At 40.4% G+C, this 15,448-nt stretch overlaps 1 protein-coding gene across 6 annotated transcripts in view; it reads right to left on the reverse strand.

Moving 5' to 3' along the window:
• The window catches only part of GART (phosphoribosylglycinamide formyltransferase, phosphoribosylglycinamide synthetase, phosphoribosylaminoimidazole synthetase), a 39,157-nt gene that overhangs the window by 10,988 nt on the left and 12,721 nt on the right, over nucleotides 1-15,448 (reverse strand). For all 6 annotated transcript variants that reach the window (XM_021669451.2, XM_064380113.1, XM_064380109.1 and 3 more), the window contains 9 exons: nucleotides 14,153-14,240; nucleotides 13,841-13,926; nucleotides 13,489-13,657; nucleotides 9,927-10,158; nucleotides 7,295-7,389; nucleotides 5,799-5,908; nucleotides 5,256-5,454; nucleotides 2,472-2,723; nucleotides 2,097-2,249 (listed from right to left, as the gene is read on the reverse strand). In XM_021669451.2, the coding sequence (XP_021525126.2) occupies nucleotides 2,097-2,249; nucleotides 2,472-2,723; nucleotides 5,256-5,454; nucleotides 5,799-5,908; nucleotides 7,295-7,389; nucleotides 9,927-10,158; nucleotides 13,489-13,657; nucleotides 13,841-13,926; nucleotides 14,153-14,240 (1,384 nt within the window). The remainder of the gene's footprint in view (nucleotides 1-2,096; nucleotides 2,250-2,471; nucleotides 2,724-5,255; nucleotides 5,455-5,798; nucleotides 5,909-7,294; nucleotides 7,390-9,926; nucleotides 10,159-13,488; nucleotides 13,658-13,840; nucleotides 13,927-14,152; nucleotides 14,241-15,448) is intronic.

The following is a 15,448-nucleotide window of genomic DNA, read 5'->3' on the forward strand; positions in this document are numbered from 1 at the left end:
GTGACTACTATGTTGTTTTTAACTAGTGGTGTGCTAGAGCCAGCTTGTAGAGGCTGTTAAATAGCCATTTTTAAAGCTGCTGTGGTAGGAGTATTTATACCACAGAAACTGGCAAATACACAAATCAGTCCTGCCTCCTTTCCCCATTCATCAGCAGGCCACTGTTTTTAATTATTTGAAAAGGATGATGAAGGAACTACTTCTTAAGGTTCTTGTTTATGCTCACCAGAAAGCATGTCTACTTAAGGAATGTCTTAAACCACTAGTTTAACCCTTCTATGAACCCTTCAGCTCCTAACTATGCTCAGTCCATGGACCTGGAAAAGACTCCCATTTAGCCTGGCCTGTCTGTTTTGCTTCCCTTGCCAATTTCCTTACTTGCACACAACCTACCTCTGACTCTTCAGTTCTCTCTGAGCTTCACATATGCTCTGACTCTCCGGTTAGCTCACCAAATCTACTCACCTCTATCTCTGACTGCTTATCCCCCATCAATGACCCCAATACCTGCTTAGTCTAGCTGGATCAACCCAACCAATCTATTTTTTCCTGTTCTTGCTTCAAGGCTATACATGCTTTTACTCTGGGAGAAAAACTACACAAGCAGCTTTAGCTTCACTTGTGCCTTCAGTCTTGCTAGCTGTCTCATTCCTGTTTACGACCTTGACTGCTTTAACCACTCCTCTCTTCATGCTCCCACCCCTAGGCCTGCTCATCTCACTAATACTTCACAGGGAGGTTATTTTATGTGAACTCCCTCAGTTTCTATTCCTTCAAACCAATGCTGAAAGAGTTCATCTGGCTTTCTTTGCCTCTTTATCCTATAAAAACAGGGAGGGAAGACTGTCCCTCACTTTTGCCATATGCATAAAATTATTCCACTTTTTCTTTTACCAGCATGTTTCTTCAAACAGGATTCTTTACCCACCGTCTCCACTACTCTGCCACAACAATCTAGTGGATGGTATCCATGTCCAGCAAGCTGCCTTTTGGCCTAACTCTGAAATACACTGGTCTCTTTCTGGTTCTTATCCTAGATCTCTGTGCTGTACCTGACACTGCGGACCAGTGTCATGTTAAAATCCTACCTTGGGGCTGGGCTGGGTGGCTCATGCCTGTAATCCCAGCACTTTGGGAGGCCAAGGTGGGCAGATCACTTGAGGTCAGGAGTTTGAGACCAGCCTGGCCAACATGGTGAAACCCTGTCTCTACTAAAAATATAAAAATTAGTCGGGCATGATGGCTGGTGCCTGTAATCCTAGGTACTCAGGAGACTGAGGCAGGAGAATCACTTGAACACGGCAGGTGGAGGTTGCAGTGAGCTGAGACCATACTACCATACTCCAGCCTGGGCTATGGAGTGAGACTGTCTCAAAAAAAACAAAAACAAAAAAACCCTACCTTGGGTTTGATGATAATACTTTTACATGATTTACCTCTCCTTTGAACTGTTCTTTTCAGTCACTCTGAGAAACAACCTTTCAGTCTCGTTCATTCTCTTGGCTATAACTATTACTACGTGCATACAACCAACCAATTTATCTTCAGCCTGACTTCAACTTCTACTCACAGTCACTTTGGAATAAACACACGGAAGATTTCAAAAACTTCCTATTGCAAACTTACTCTTCCTATGTTACTGATGTTATCACCTACTCACCTGCTTAACTAGAAACCTGAGACTTTTTTTATTTCTAAGCGTAAAATGATTCTCTAATGTGCCTCCCTTCTCTATGCCTTGGTGTAGGTCTTTTCATCTTGCATGTGGATTACTTAATAGCTAACATTTCCTTTCCTGGCATGTAGGGCTTCATCTGGATAGAGCTTGAAGTTACCAACTCCCCGGAGGATCTGCTTAAGAGTACTTCAACTTTATATAAGCCAATTACATGACAATACTTTATGTCCTATAAATATAGATAATGAAGCAAAAGGAGATAGAAAAGTGTCAACCAGTTTTTCCCTCCCCAAACCCCCAATGATTGAGAATTTTCCATGTGTAATTATGTGTGCACTAACTACCCAGAGAGTTTTCTCCCACAGTGCCTTTTTTTCTTAGCAATTTTCTGAACAGAAGTTTGTCTTAGTGACCTTACCTAAATCTACCCCAAATTTCTCAGGCAGGACTCTGGGGATGTTCTCTAGTAATCCTCCACCAGTAATATGGGCAAAGGCTTTGACATGTCCTGAACGTAAGACAGGTAACAGTGAATGGCTGTAGATTCTGGTTGGTGTGAGAAGTAACTCCCCTGTATATTGGAGAGAGAAGACAAAAAACTTAGCCTATGAAAAGAAAACCAAAACATAAAAAGCAACTCTGAAATGGAGAATGACACCAGTTCTACAAAAATGACCAAGAAGCAAACCAAGGTAATTCATTCCCTTTTAGCTCTAATTAATGAGAGACTAAAACCACTAAATGATTGCCCAGACATTTCCAAGGAGGACAGTGTAAACATAAGGGAGCTTACCTAAAGTCTGGTCACCACAACCATCAGGTGCTGGAGAGGAGTACTGAAGGGAAGATTTTGCCACGATTTTCCTCACAAGGCTAAATCCATTGCTATGAAGACCAGATGAAGCTATTCCAACAACAACATCACCCTCAGTGATTATTTCCAGGTGAGGGAGTTTCTGATCTCGCTCCATGGCACCAACAGCAAATCCAGCTAGGTCATACTCTCCAGGGGGATACATGTCAGGCATTTCTGCTGTTTCACCTCCTAGTGGGAGAAGACAAGAGCGAAAAATCACAGAGTATTTTATCTGTCTAGGAAACAGTGGCACAGGCTACTCTTAACATGAACAATTAACACGTGGCTACATCCTGCAAACATCGAATAAAATGTACTATTAGCTGTCTAACAGAACTTTCCACCAAGCATGATTTCAGGGGAAATAGCTCTCATTTCCACAGAGTAAGATAAGGTAACACCTCTGCCAGTATGTATGCAGCTGCCAAACACCACTCCTTTCACAGAATGAATGCTCAGTTGAATATAACATCATTTCTATAGCTTGCTTAGTTTCAACACTGTTTTCATATATATTTGACCTTTATAATCAGTCCATTTTCCAGGTGATGGTATAGCCTTAAATAAGTGACTTAACCAGGACTGCCCAACTCCAAATACCCTAGCTTAAAAAGTGTAACATTTTGGCTGGTCCGAAGGTAGTGAGTTATCTCAATTGATTGTTCACAGTCAGTTACAGATTGAACTCCTCGTTCTCCTCTTTCCCCCCTTCTCACTACTGCACTTGCCTAGGAGAAAAAGAAAAAAGTATAACATTTTACTTATTATCATGTCAAGATAAAAGGTATAGGCAGACTCCAAATTAGAAACTGTGTTCTAAATGGTGGTTGAAAGGCAATTTTTGTTTGTTTCAAACTTTAATCCCAGACTTCTTTAGCTTAATTAGCCACAAAGAAAAAATCATGGGCTGGGCATGGTGGCTCACACCGGTAATCCCAACACTTTGGAAGGCCGAGGCAGGTGGATCACATGAGATCAGGAGTTCGAGACCATCCTGGCCAACATGGCGAAGCCCTGTCTCTACTAAAAACACAAAAATTAGCTGGGTGTGCTGGCTTATGCCTGTAATCCCAGCTCCCTGGGAGGCTGAGGCAGCAGAAATGCTTGAACTCGGGAGGCAAATCTTGCAGTGAACTGAGATCATGCCACTATACTCCAGCCTAGGCCACAGAGAGAGACTGTCTCAAAAAAAAAAAAAAAAAAGAAGAAATTGTGTATAAGTAAAACTGAAAAGAGCTACAGTGTCCAAGGGGTATGGGGCTTAAAATATTAGAGATCTAGATTTTATCAGATTCATAAACAATTTTTAAAAGCAGCCATTATGTAAAATAGCAGCTCCTAGTTACTTCTTCACATTTTTTCTTCAGAAGTTAATTCAGTTTGTCTCATTCGTGGAAGCTTTATCAAAACTCTTCACAAGATCTGGAATTTCATCATCATCATCCCCTCCAGTAGCAAGCAGTGCTTTTCCATCCACAGACTGGCAGAGCTTCAGTCGGTCTCCTTAAACTAGTCAGACTGTCTGCACCAAGCTGCTTTAAGATGCTGGTAGCATTTTTGTCAGCTGCTTTGTCTCAGCACGGCCTATAATGGTGAAAGTGTTCACTGCCCCAGAGAGACCTGAACTTTAGGATTGTTAAAGTGGATCATTGGTCCTTCATTTGTAAACATACTCACCTCTTCAATTCCAGAGATATTGTTTACCCTTAACTTCCATAGAAGAACTGAAATTTTTATCATCTGCTACAGCTGAACCACCTTCTTTCTGTTTATTTTCCATCGACACACACTTGTGCCTGCAATTTGGTTGTTTCTTTCATCTTTTCAGAGTGGAAAAGGGTCATGTTGGGGTCTAGGGTAGACCAGCTGAGATTAGGTACACACATGTGGGGATGTAAGATGGCACGATTTCTGGTTTAAATGGTCATATAAAAGAGGCTGTTTCTTTGGGAGGCTGCAATGGGCAGATACTTTGAGCCCAGGAATTCAAGACCAGCCTGGACAACATGGCAAAACCCCTTCTCTACAAAAAGTACAAAAATTAGCTGAGTGTGGTGACACATGCCTGTAGTTCCCAACTATTTGGGAGGCTGAGGCAGGAGTATCCCTTGAGTCCAGGAAGTCGAGGCTGCAGTGAGCTGTGATTGAACCACTACACTCCAACCTGGGTGACAGAGAGAGAGCATGGACTATGCCTTTTTTTTTTTTTAAATAAAAATAAAAGCAGTTGTTTTGTTCCTTGATCAATCTACAGATTCACTTTGCTCAAACATTTAATGCATAAACATACTTCTATAAAACTTGGGCATATATTATTATTTATGTCACTTCTGTGGGAAAATTTGGCTTTCATTAAGATTTGGAAAGCCAGGAATCCATCTGCCTCCATCAAAGGGCCAATAAGGAGGAAATAACTCCTAGACCTGTTTGTTGAGGAGGCTACTGAGACTGATGGGGATGTAAAAGGTGGCCAAAAATTGGGAAGAAAGATAAGGCGTGCATGACAGTTTAGGAGTACAGGTCTAGTGGACAAACGCTTCAGTAGGGCTTTGAAGGTAGCAGGCTCAAAATTTAATTCAGATAGTTTTATCTGTATTTCATTTGCTGCATCCTGTGATACAGTTTCTCTTGCCAGCTATGTTGGCACCGATCACATTTTTACATAGGGCTAAAAGACAATAAGAAGAATAACATGTTATTGATTAAAATGGCTGATCATACCAAGGAGAGCACATCCAGCTTTTCCACAGGCTTTAGCAATTCCAGCAATAACAGCTTCAGTTACATTGAGGTCAAGTTTTCCACAGGAAAAGTAATCAAGGAAGAAGAGGGGCTCTGCTCCTTGTGCCAGAATATCATTCACACACATTGCTACCAAATCTTGACCAATGGTGTCATGTTTATTGCACAGCTGGGCAATCTATATAAGAACAATATAAACACCCACATTAGGGAATAAGTTCCAAATTGTATTTTATCCATTTGGCTAGCCATTCTTAACACCTAAAAACAAAAGAACACTAAATTCTGACAAGCTACTTGGTCTAAAAGTATCCCCTATTATCCTCTAAAATACCTTTCCATCAAATATAACCTAAATAATAATTTGTTATTAGAAATGTAAGATATTTTAGCCATTTTACATGATTTGGTACAGTTTTTTTTAGTTCATATATGTCAAGAGAAGAAAAATGTTATTTGATATACAGTAAATTTCCTCTTATCTTTCATAAAAACCCTTTATGCACAAAGGTGTCTGATTACCTTTAGTTTAGTTCCAACGCCATCTGTTCCAGAGGCCAGAAGGGGATCCTTGAAACCAGCTGCTTTTAAATCAAAAAGACCAGCAAAACCTCCAAGATCAACTTTACAGCCTATTGGAAAGGAAATTAATTACTTGCTACATTTTAACAGATTAAACACGTAATTGTTTAAATGTCTACTAGTTTTAAAAAAATCAGTATAGTTAGCAGCCTGTGAGACATATTTCTGGAAGAAATAGATGACTGGGTTAGAACAGCTGTTCTCAGAGGCCAGGCGTGGTGGCTCACGCCTATAATCCTAACACTTTGGGAGGCCAAGGTGGGTGAATCACCTAAGGTCAGGAGTTTAAGACCGGCCTGGCCAACATAGCAAAACTCTCTCTCTACTAAAAATACAAAAATTAGCTGGGCATGGTGGCACATGTCTGTAATCCCAGCTACTTGGTAGGCTGGGGAAGGAGAATCACTTGAATCCGGGAGGCAGAGGTTGCAGTGAGCCGAGATCATGCCATTGCACTCCAGCCTGCACAACAGGAGTGAGACTCCATTTCAAAAAAAAACTCCCAAAAAACAGTTGTTCTCAGAGATAATATTATCAAATCAACTAGGGAGAATGTAATCATTTAACAGATTAACATGTAACATGTTAATAGGTTAAACATGTGTATATATAAATATATATACTACTCCTTCATAAGAATGGTTGAAACAAGAGATGCCCTTCCTATGAGAGATTGCACCATGTGCTCAAGAATTGATTAAGACAGTAATTAAATAGTAAAGATCAGTCGGAAGCCGTGGCTCACACCTGTTATCCCAGCATTTGGGAGGCTGAGATGAGCAGATCACCTGAGGTTACGAGTTTAAGACCAGCTTAGCCAACATGGTGGCTCTACAAAAATACAAAAATTAGCCAGGCATGATGGCAGGTGCCTGTAATCCCAGCTACTCGGGAGGCTGAGGTGGGAGAATCATTTGAAACCAGGTGTAGTGAGTCCAGATGGTGCCATTGATTGCACTCCAGCCTGGGTGACAGAGCAAGACTCCATCTTAAAAAAAAAAAAAAAGTCAAGTGTGGTGGCTCACACCTGTAATCCTAGCACTTTGGGAGGGTGAGGCGGATCACCTGAGGTCAGGAGTTCGAGACTAGCCTGGCCAACATGGTGAATGTGAAACCCCATCTCTACTAAAAATGCAAAAATTAGCCGGGTGTGGTGGCAGGCACCTGTAATCCCAGCTCCTTGGGAGGCTGAATCAGGAGAATGGCTTGAACCGGGAGGCAGAGGTTGCAGTGAGCCAAGATCAACATCGCAGATGAGAAATGCTTTCCTTAATATTAAAGACAAGAAAGCAGAAGACTGGGTTTGGCTTAAGCAGGGCAAAACTTACAGTAACCAAGCATTACTTTGGAAAAATTTCCTCAGTTAAATATAAAACCCAAATCCATTCACAATGTATGTCAAAGTTAATGAATTAGCAAAGTGTAGGATCAGTTACCTGATCTGGAAGTAGCTTTTGCTAAAGGCTGAATTTTCTTGACCAGCGTATTTCCAGCTACAATGTCTACTCCAGATTCCTTGTAAGTCAAGCCCCTAAAGAATTAAAAGCAAAAAATGAAGTCATCACCTAAACACCAGGGAAAATTATTTTAATCTTAAGACATTATTTAAAGCAAAGATATCCCAAGTGATTTTCACATCCCCTAAAGTGCTTAATTTTTTTTTCCCTGATGAGTCATAGTGAATGAAAGTGCTTAAAATTTTTAAAGTCAGTGCCTGGGCCCCATCTATACAGATTCTGATTTAACTGGTCTAGGGTAGTCCCTGGGAATTGAAATGAGTTTGAACAATTTCCCCAGTTGATTTGATCACATCATCTCTGAGAACCACTGTTCTAACTCAATCATCTACTTCTCCCAGAAGTACTTCTCACATGCTGCTAAATATGCTGATTTTTTTAAACTTTTTTTTTGTATTACAGTAAAATATACACAACATAAAATTCAGCATCTTAACTATTTTTAAGTGAACAGTTCAATGGTATTGAACACATTCATGCTGTGCACCAAGCACCAACATCCGTCTCCATAACCCTTTATCCTGTAAAACTGAAACTCTGTCCCCATTAAATAACTCCCCACTCCCCACAGACCCTGGCAACCATCTATGTAAAAGTAGATATACTGGTATTTTGCCACCTTTCTCAGTACAATTTTGGTATAAACAAGAGAGAAATGCCTAAACCAAGTCAAAAAAGTAAAAATCAGGGTTGAAAAAACTGTACACAAGTATCCCTAAATAAACTGAGTTCTTAATTGCAAAAATATGTAACTATATCTGTCCTAATAGCTGAGGACAGTGAGAAACACCATGACAAAAGTGAAAGCAGGTAATGATATTTAGTGCATCATTTCTTTCTGTATAGGACCCACAAGTAGGAGCAGTACATTTAGAGAGATCAAATCTGTGAATGATACTGCAGATTCTATAGTCTTGACTTGCAAAAATGCAAACTCTGGCCTGCTGGGATGCGTGATACATGAAGAAATGTTTTATTAAAAACAAGCTGCTTTGCTTCTATATGTGCCTTTTAAGAAAGCATAAAAAATGAAATTAAAAATTAAAAAACAACCACCACCAAAAAAACCAAGCTGCCAGAATACAATTGGAGTTGAGAGCATTGGCAGCTAACTCAAATAAAGCCAGCAGCTCCAAAGACTGATTTAAAGAACTTTTTCTCAGGGAGCAACTAACACTGTGGCATCTCAATTTCTTCATCTTTGTAACTTGAATAATTCAGACTAGAATTGAGATTGCAGTCCCTTGAAACAGATCATTTCAGTGGAATCTCGTCACTTTTAAATGAAAAATAAATTTCTGGCATGGCATTTTTATGTTCTTGATTCTTCAAAAATCTGTATTTAAACTTTAAAAAATTTGCCTCTTGGTAACAGTATAGCTTGAATTAAGTTGGTAAAAAATTTTCATTTTATCTTAAAATACATTATCTGCTAATGAACTTCAAGAACAATTGTAAATGTGATATATTCTTAAGAAATCAGGTCAGGCATGGTGGCTCTCACCTATAATCCCAGCACTTTGGGAGGCTAAGTCGGCGGATCACCTGAGGTCAGCAGTTTGAGACCAGCCTGGCCAACATGGTGAAACCCCGTCTCTACTACAAAAATTAGCTGGGCGTGGTGGCGGGCACCTGTAATCCCAGCTACTCGGGAAGCTGAGGCAGGAGAATAGCTTGAACCCAGGAGGCGGAGGCTGCAGTAAGCCAAGATCGTGCCACTGCATTCTAGCCTGGGCAACAAAAGCAAAACTCCATCTCAAAAAAAAAAAAAAAAAAAAAAAGAAATTAAAACACACACATCTCCAACTAATAGTTTATTGATTTTACAAGTGAATAGTTTGTACATACCAACAATGAATCAGTAAGAGGTCAAAAAATACATTTTAGTAATAGATATAAACACAGTGATAAAATGAGACTGTCAAAATTTACAGCATAACCAAATCAAATTACAAAGTTAGATGATCACTATTTTCATCTTAAGTTCTTTGATAAAACCAGAACTATGTTTCAAATACAACACTAACTATGTGAATAAAAATCAGTTATCAGGCCAAGTACAGTGGCTCATGCCTATAATTTGGGAGGCCACAGCAGGAGGATCACTTGAGCCCAGGAATTTGAGACTAGTCTGGGCAACATGGTGAAGCCCCATCTCTACAAAAAATACAAAGAAATTAGTCAGGTGTGGTAGCCTGGGCCTGCAGTCCCAGCTACTTGGAAGGCTGAGGCATGAGAACTGCACTCCAGTTTGGGTGACAGAGTGAGACCCTGTCTCAAAAAATTAAAAAAACAAAATAAAAAAATACAAATCACTACTACTGTGATTTTGCTAAACTTTCCAAACTTAAGCTATTATGAAGTTTTTTCCATTTTATTTGAATATTGCTATAACCAGTTTTGATTCAAACAAAATACAAACCAAGATTGTATCAGTCCCATAGACAGAAAAGAATACTGAATGGCTTATGATAGGGTTAATGAAATGTTCTACATAGCCGTTTAGGCCAGTTTCTGAAATGGCACTAAGCTAACTTGCTAAGAGTTTTACCTGGGCTGCTGGAGGAAAGCTATGGCACGAAAGCCAATGTCTTTCCTATAAATTGCTCCCTCAAACTTTATAGCAGCTAGTCCTTTCTTGGCTTCCTCGAGGGCTGATATGAGATTTTCCCGGATGGCTGTGACTGCAAGAACTCTACCCCCGTGAGTTACTACTTTGCCATTTTTGAGGGCAGTGCCTGCGTGGAACACCTCCAGACCTTGAGCTTGAGCCTCAGGAAATCCTGGAAGACAGCATATTTGACATATGATTTGAAATAACAATAGTATTTCACACTGTGAAGTGATTTACAATTTCTACAAGTTTGTTTGTTTTTCTTAAACTTGGCTAGGTGTGGTGGCTCATGCCCATAATCCCAGCATTTTGGGAGGCTGGGGTGAGGAAGATTGCTTGGGTCCATGAGTGCAAGACCAGCCTGGACAACAGAGCAAGACATTGCCTCTACATAAATCAATCAATCAATAATAATAAAAAAAGCCAAGTGCGGTGGCACACACCAGCTGAGGTGGGAGGATCACTTGAATTTGGGAGTTCAAGGCTTCAGTGAGGTTTGATCCCACCACTGCTCTAGCCCCAGCAGCAGAGTGAGACCCTGTCTCAAAATAAATACACAAAAATTAAAAATAAAAGATCTTTATCTCCTTTAAAAGAACCTTCCCTATCAGACAGGTCTATTTTTTTTTTTTTTGAGACGGAGTCTTGCTCTGTTGCCAGGCTGGAGTGCAGTGGCTCGATTTCAGCTCACTGCAACCTCTGCCTCCTGGGTTTAAGCGATTCTCCTGCCTCAGACTCCAGAGTAGCTGGGACTACAGGCACACACCACCACATCCAGCTAATTTTTGTAGTAGAGATGGGGTTTCACCATGTTGGCCAGGATGGTCTCAATCTCTTGATCTCATGATCCATCGCCCTCAGCCTTCCAAAGTGTTGGGATTAAGGTGTGAGCCACCATGCCTGGCCCAAACAGGTCTTAATGCAATATAATAGTAAATACCCTGTCTCCTAAGAACTGTCTGCTATTTTAGGATGACAGCCTAAATTCTTGTGTTATTGTAAATCTCATTATAAAAGCAATTGTTTAATGAGGAAAGAAAAATCCTGTATTTGATCACATTATCTTTTCCTTAAGAGTAAAGTAACTTCCTTTTTTTAGAGACGGAGTCTCACCCTGTCACCCAGGCTGGAGTATGCAGTGGTGTGATCTCGGCTCTCTGCAACCTTTGCCTCCTGGGTTTAAGCAATCCTCCCAGCTCAGCCTCCTGAGGAGCTAGTATTACAGGTGCAACACCACGCTCGGCTAAATTTTTTGGTATTTTTAGTAGAGACGGGGTTTCACTATGTTGGCCAGGCTGGTCTTGAACTCCTGACCTCAAGTGATCTGCCCGCCTTGGCCTCCCAAAAAGTGCTAGGATTACAGGCGTGAGCCACCATGGGAAAGGAACTTCTTTTTATCACAGTTATTCAATTAAAGCTGCTTCTTTTTATTTTTACATTTTTTTACCATAAACTATGAGACTTAAGTTTCTTTCTTTTCAATATAACCAATATGGTCAGTACAATGCAAAACATAAGTAATCTTTTCACTAACATAACACTTGTACGATTTTAAGACAAATTTGGCTTAAATTAAGTTTTGGGGTCAGCCCCAAATTCCTGCTGCTTCCTTGTAGTGAGATACAGCCATATATATATATTTCCAGAGATGGGGTTTCACCATGTTGGCTAGGCTGGTCTCAAACTTCTGACCTCAGGTGATCCGCCCACCTTGGCCTCTCAAAGTGCTGGGATTACAGGTGTGAGCCACCACACCCAGCCTCAGATACAACATTATATTTAAAATATTATTAGGTTATATTTTCTAAATTTTAAAGTGACCAAAAGGGACAGTTTACATAAAGATAACACTTTTTCTTAATTTTTGGAAAACTATTTTATTTCTCCTGGTGATCTTCTTTTTCCATCTCTATTTCTCTTCTCAGAGTCTTATTTGGTAGTTTGTTAATACACATCTCCCCTGAGTGTTTTTACAACACAAAGCCATTTAGTGATGCTGAATGGCTACTTTGCCTGCCAGTAATGGTAAAACCCAGTATTGCCCTGGTAGAACTATTACACTTGTTACTTCAATCTTAGGGAAATTTCACCAATGCCAGGGATCTTGGTGCTGGCCCATTTCCTTCTTTGTCCATATTCAAAAGCAACGAACTCCTAACTGCCTATCTGCCATGCATGGGATTCACAAGGCAATGGACTCTGTGTCTGGGTAAGACAGTTTATGGGGTTTTTGAATGAAATACACTACTGATGGCCGGGTGTGGCGGCTCATGCCTGTGATCCCACCCAGTACTTTGGGAGGTTGAGGTGGGTGGATCACTTGAGACCAGGAGTTCAAGACCAGCCTGGCCAAGAGGATGAAACCCTGTCTCTACTAAAAATACAAAAATTAGCTGGGCCTGGTGGTGCACATCTATAATCCCTGTTACTCAGAGGCTGAGCCAGAATTGCTTGAACCCAGGAGGTGTAGGTTACAGTGATTTGAGATCACACCACTCCATTCCAGCCTGGGTGACAGAACCAGACTCTACCTTAAAAAACAAACAAACAAAAAACCCAAATACATTATTGGAGCACTGGGAGTGGCCAAACTACAGCCTGCTCAGGGTCAGAGTCTGCCTTTGCACTTATTGCAATGGAACTTAGATTTTTTTTTTTTTTTTTTTTTTTTTGAGACGGAGTTTTGCTCGTTACCCAGGCTGGAGTGCAATGGCGCGATCTCGGCTCACCGCAACCTCCGCCTCCTGGGTTCAGACAATTCTCCTGTCTCAGCCTCCTGAGTAGCTGGGATTACAGGCATGTGCCACTATGCCCAGCTAATTTTTTGTATTTTTAGTAGAGACGGGGTTTCACCATGTTGACCAGGATGGTCTCGATCTCTTGATCTCGTGATCCACCTGCGTCGGCCTCCCAAAGTGCTGGGATACAGGCGTGAGCCACCGCACCCAGCCCGGAACTTAGATTTAAGATCATTTAACTAGATGTTTCACCTACTGTGAAGACAGAGAAAAAAACAGAAGGATACATTTTTGAAACTGTTTGAATTTTACCATCCAAGTGACTATGGGGGTGCACTGTAAACTGGGGGTCAAACCACACAGGACCGTATGCATTTGCGATAATTCAGACTTCACCTCTATGATGTATCTTATTGATATACTTTATACTAATGTTCCTCTGATTCTCACAGAATCTCATTATTACCCAGGCTCTAGGCAGATGGAAGCAGAAGGTTGCACTGGGTGACACTCTGGAGTTGTGGTTCCGCCACTTATGTCTTCCTTGCACAGGAAGGGAAATCAATAGTTCTTTGAATACAGTATTTGTGGATATTTCAACACGCATATCCAATAAGCAATCCGGTTGTGTTAAGACCCTCTGAAAGGTTTCTGATGGCTTCACACTCTTATCAAGAGCAAGCTTTAGTGTGGGAGTGAGGTCTGCTATGGCACTGCCGCTAGTCACCTTGTACTCCAACCTCTTGATCCCTGACATTCACCTGTTATCTCTACACCCTTGGTGTAGTCTCCAGGATAACCTTTACTTGCCATGACGACAGTTAGGGCAGTGTGGTTTTCTAGCCAAACAGGCAGAGATGTGCAGAGCAGGCCATCTAAGGTGGACCGAATCACTTCATAAAGATCACTTTTAAGAAGTGGGAGGATTACCTGGAAAAACATAATCCACATGGCAGGTGAGATAAATTTTAGTTTTCCTTAAACATTTTATTCACTGGGGTACTAGCAGAACTTGCATGAATTTCCCAAAGGTAATTATTTCCAGGCTGATAAATTCCAAGATTAAAATAACACATATCTTCTACAAAGTAATACTTTGATATTTTTACCCACTTGGCACTCTGGATCACCAAAACGGCAATTAAACTCTAGAACTTTTGGGCCATCCTTGGTCAGCATTATTCCAGCATAGAGAATACCTTCATTTAAAAAGAAAAGCAAAAAAAAAGAGAGAGAAAGGAAATCTATAATGAAGACACTGTATTACAAATATAAAATCTACCACATAAACTTCTAATAATCAAAGATTTGAAAAAAATCATAAATGTTAAAAAAGTGGTGAAAAAAAGAGGATAGAAAACAAGTTTTATCGAAAGTGGAAAGTGACTCTACAAGTAGTGTCAGTAGTAATGTGGGTGTGCCTACCTGTATATGGAGTACCCTCTTGCTGCATGCCATCCACTGTCCTCTGAAGAACAGTATTTTTAATTTTTAGTAGTAGATCACTAGAAACCTGGAGAATGTGCAAAAACACTTGAATGTAACCAGTAATTTAGAACGTCTAAGTAGTATTACAGGGGATAATGGAAGGAGATGATGAGGATAACTTATGTTTTTTTACTATCTGAAACAGGCTGAGCACTTTGAATTAAAAGGATTTAAAGTTTCTGAATCCTCACAATGATTCTATCAAGTAGGTATTTTAGCATTATGATTTTCAAAAATATGCACAGGAAGGGAAATATGCACACCCTTAAAATAACTAGCCAAAAATAATTTCCCGAAACAATAATAAAAATGAAAGAAGTTCTCTCGTACCCTAAGGCTTCTTTGTATTCTTCTACTTACAGTATATGCTGCATATTTCATAAGCCTATATGTGTAAGAATCTGGGCTTATGAATTTAATTGTAAAAATCAGACCCAGAGATAGGTCTTAGAATCCACTGTTATCAAATGGTAGTTTGCTTTTGTTTTTGTTTTTTTAATAGAGACAGGGTTTCACCATCTTGGCCAGGCTGGTCTTGAACTCCTGACCTCATGATCCACCTGTCTCGGCCTCCCAAAGTGCTGGGATTACAGGCATGAGCCACCGTGCCCAGCCCTTCTTCTTCTTTTTTTTTTTTTAAATTAAATTAAGACGGAGTTTCGGTCTTGAACTCCCAATCTCAGGTGATCCGCCTGCCTTGGCCTTAAAAATGCTTGGATTACAGGCATGAGCCACCATGCCTGGCCTAAATGGTAGTTTTAATACAAGTGTTGGGATTACAGGTGTGAACCTCTGTGCCTGGCCTGTACTTATAAAGTCTTTTAAAAAATGAAGTTTGGTTTATTTTTAATCTTTTAAAATAAATAAAAGATTAAAAATATGGGGCTGGGCACGGTGGCTCACACCTGTAATCCCAGCACTTTGGGAGGCCGAGGCGGGTGGATCACGAGATCAAGAGATCGAGACCATCCTGGTCAACATGGTGAAACCCCGTCTCTACTAAAAATACAATTATGACTATCGTCAATAAAAAGAATAGGTGAGTTTCTGGACTGCTAACTACTTATAATATATGCCAATGATGCAGACTCCTTATAAAAATTGTGTAGGGATTGTTTGGAAACGTGCTGTCTATTACAAAGTAGAAAGATCAGAACAAATGCTGATCTGACTTGGTTCTCAATTCATATCACACACACACAGATATACACACACAGAACACTTTTGTGGTGA

This window comes from Aotus nancymaae, unplaced genomic scaffold, assembly GCF_030222135.1.
Source record: "Aotus nancymaae isolate 86718 unplaced genomic scaffold, 86718_ANA_hifiasm-v0.15.2.pri h1tg000022l_1, whole genome shotgun sequence".
In the NCBI taxonomy this organism is placed as follows: domain Eukaryota; kingdom Metazoa; phylum Chordata; class Mammalia; order Primates; family Aotidae; genus Aotus; species Aotus nancymaae.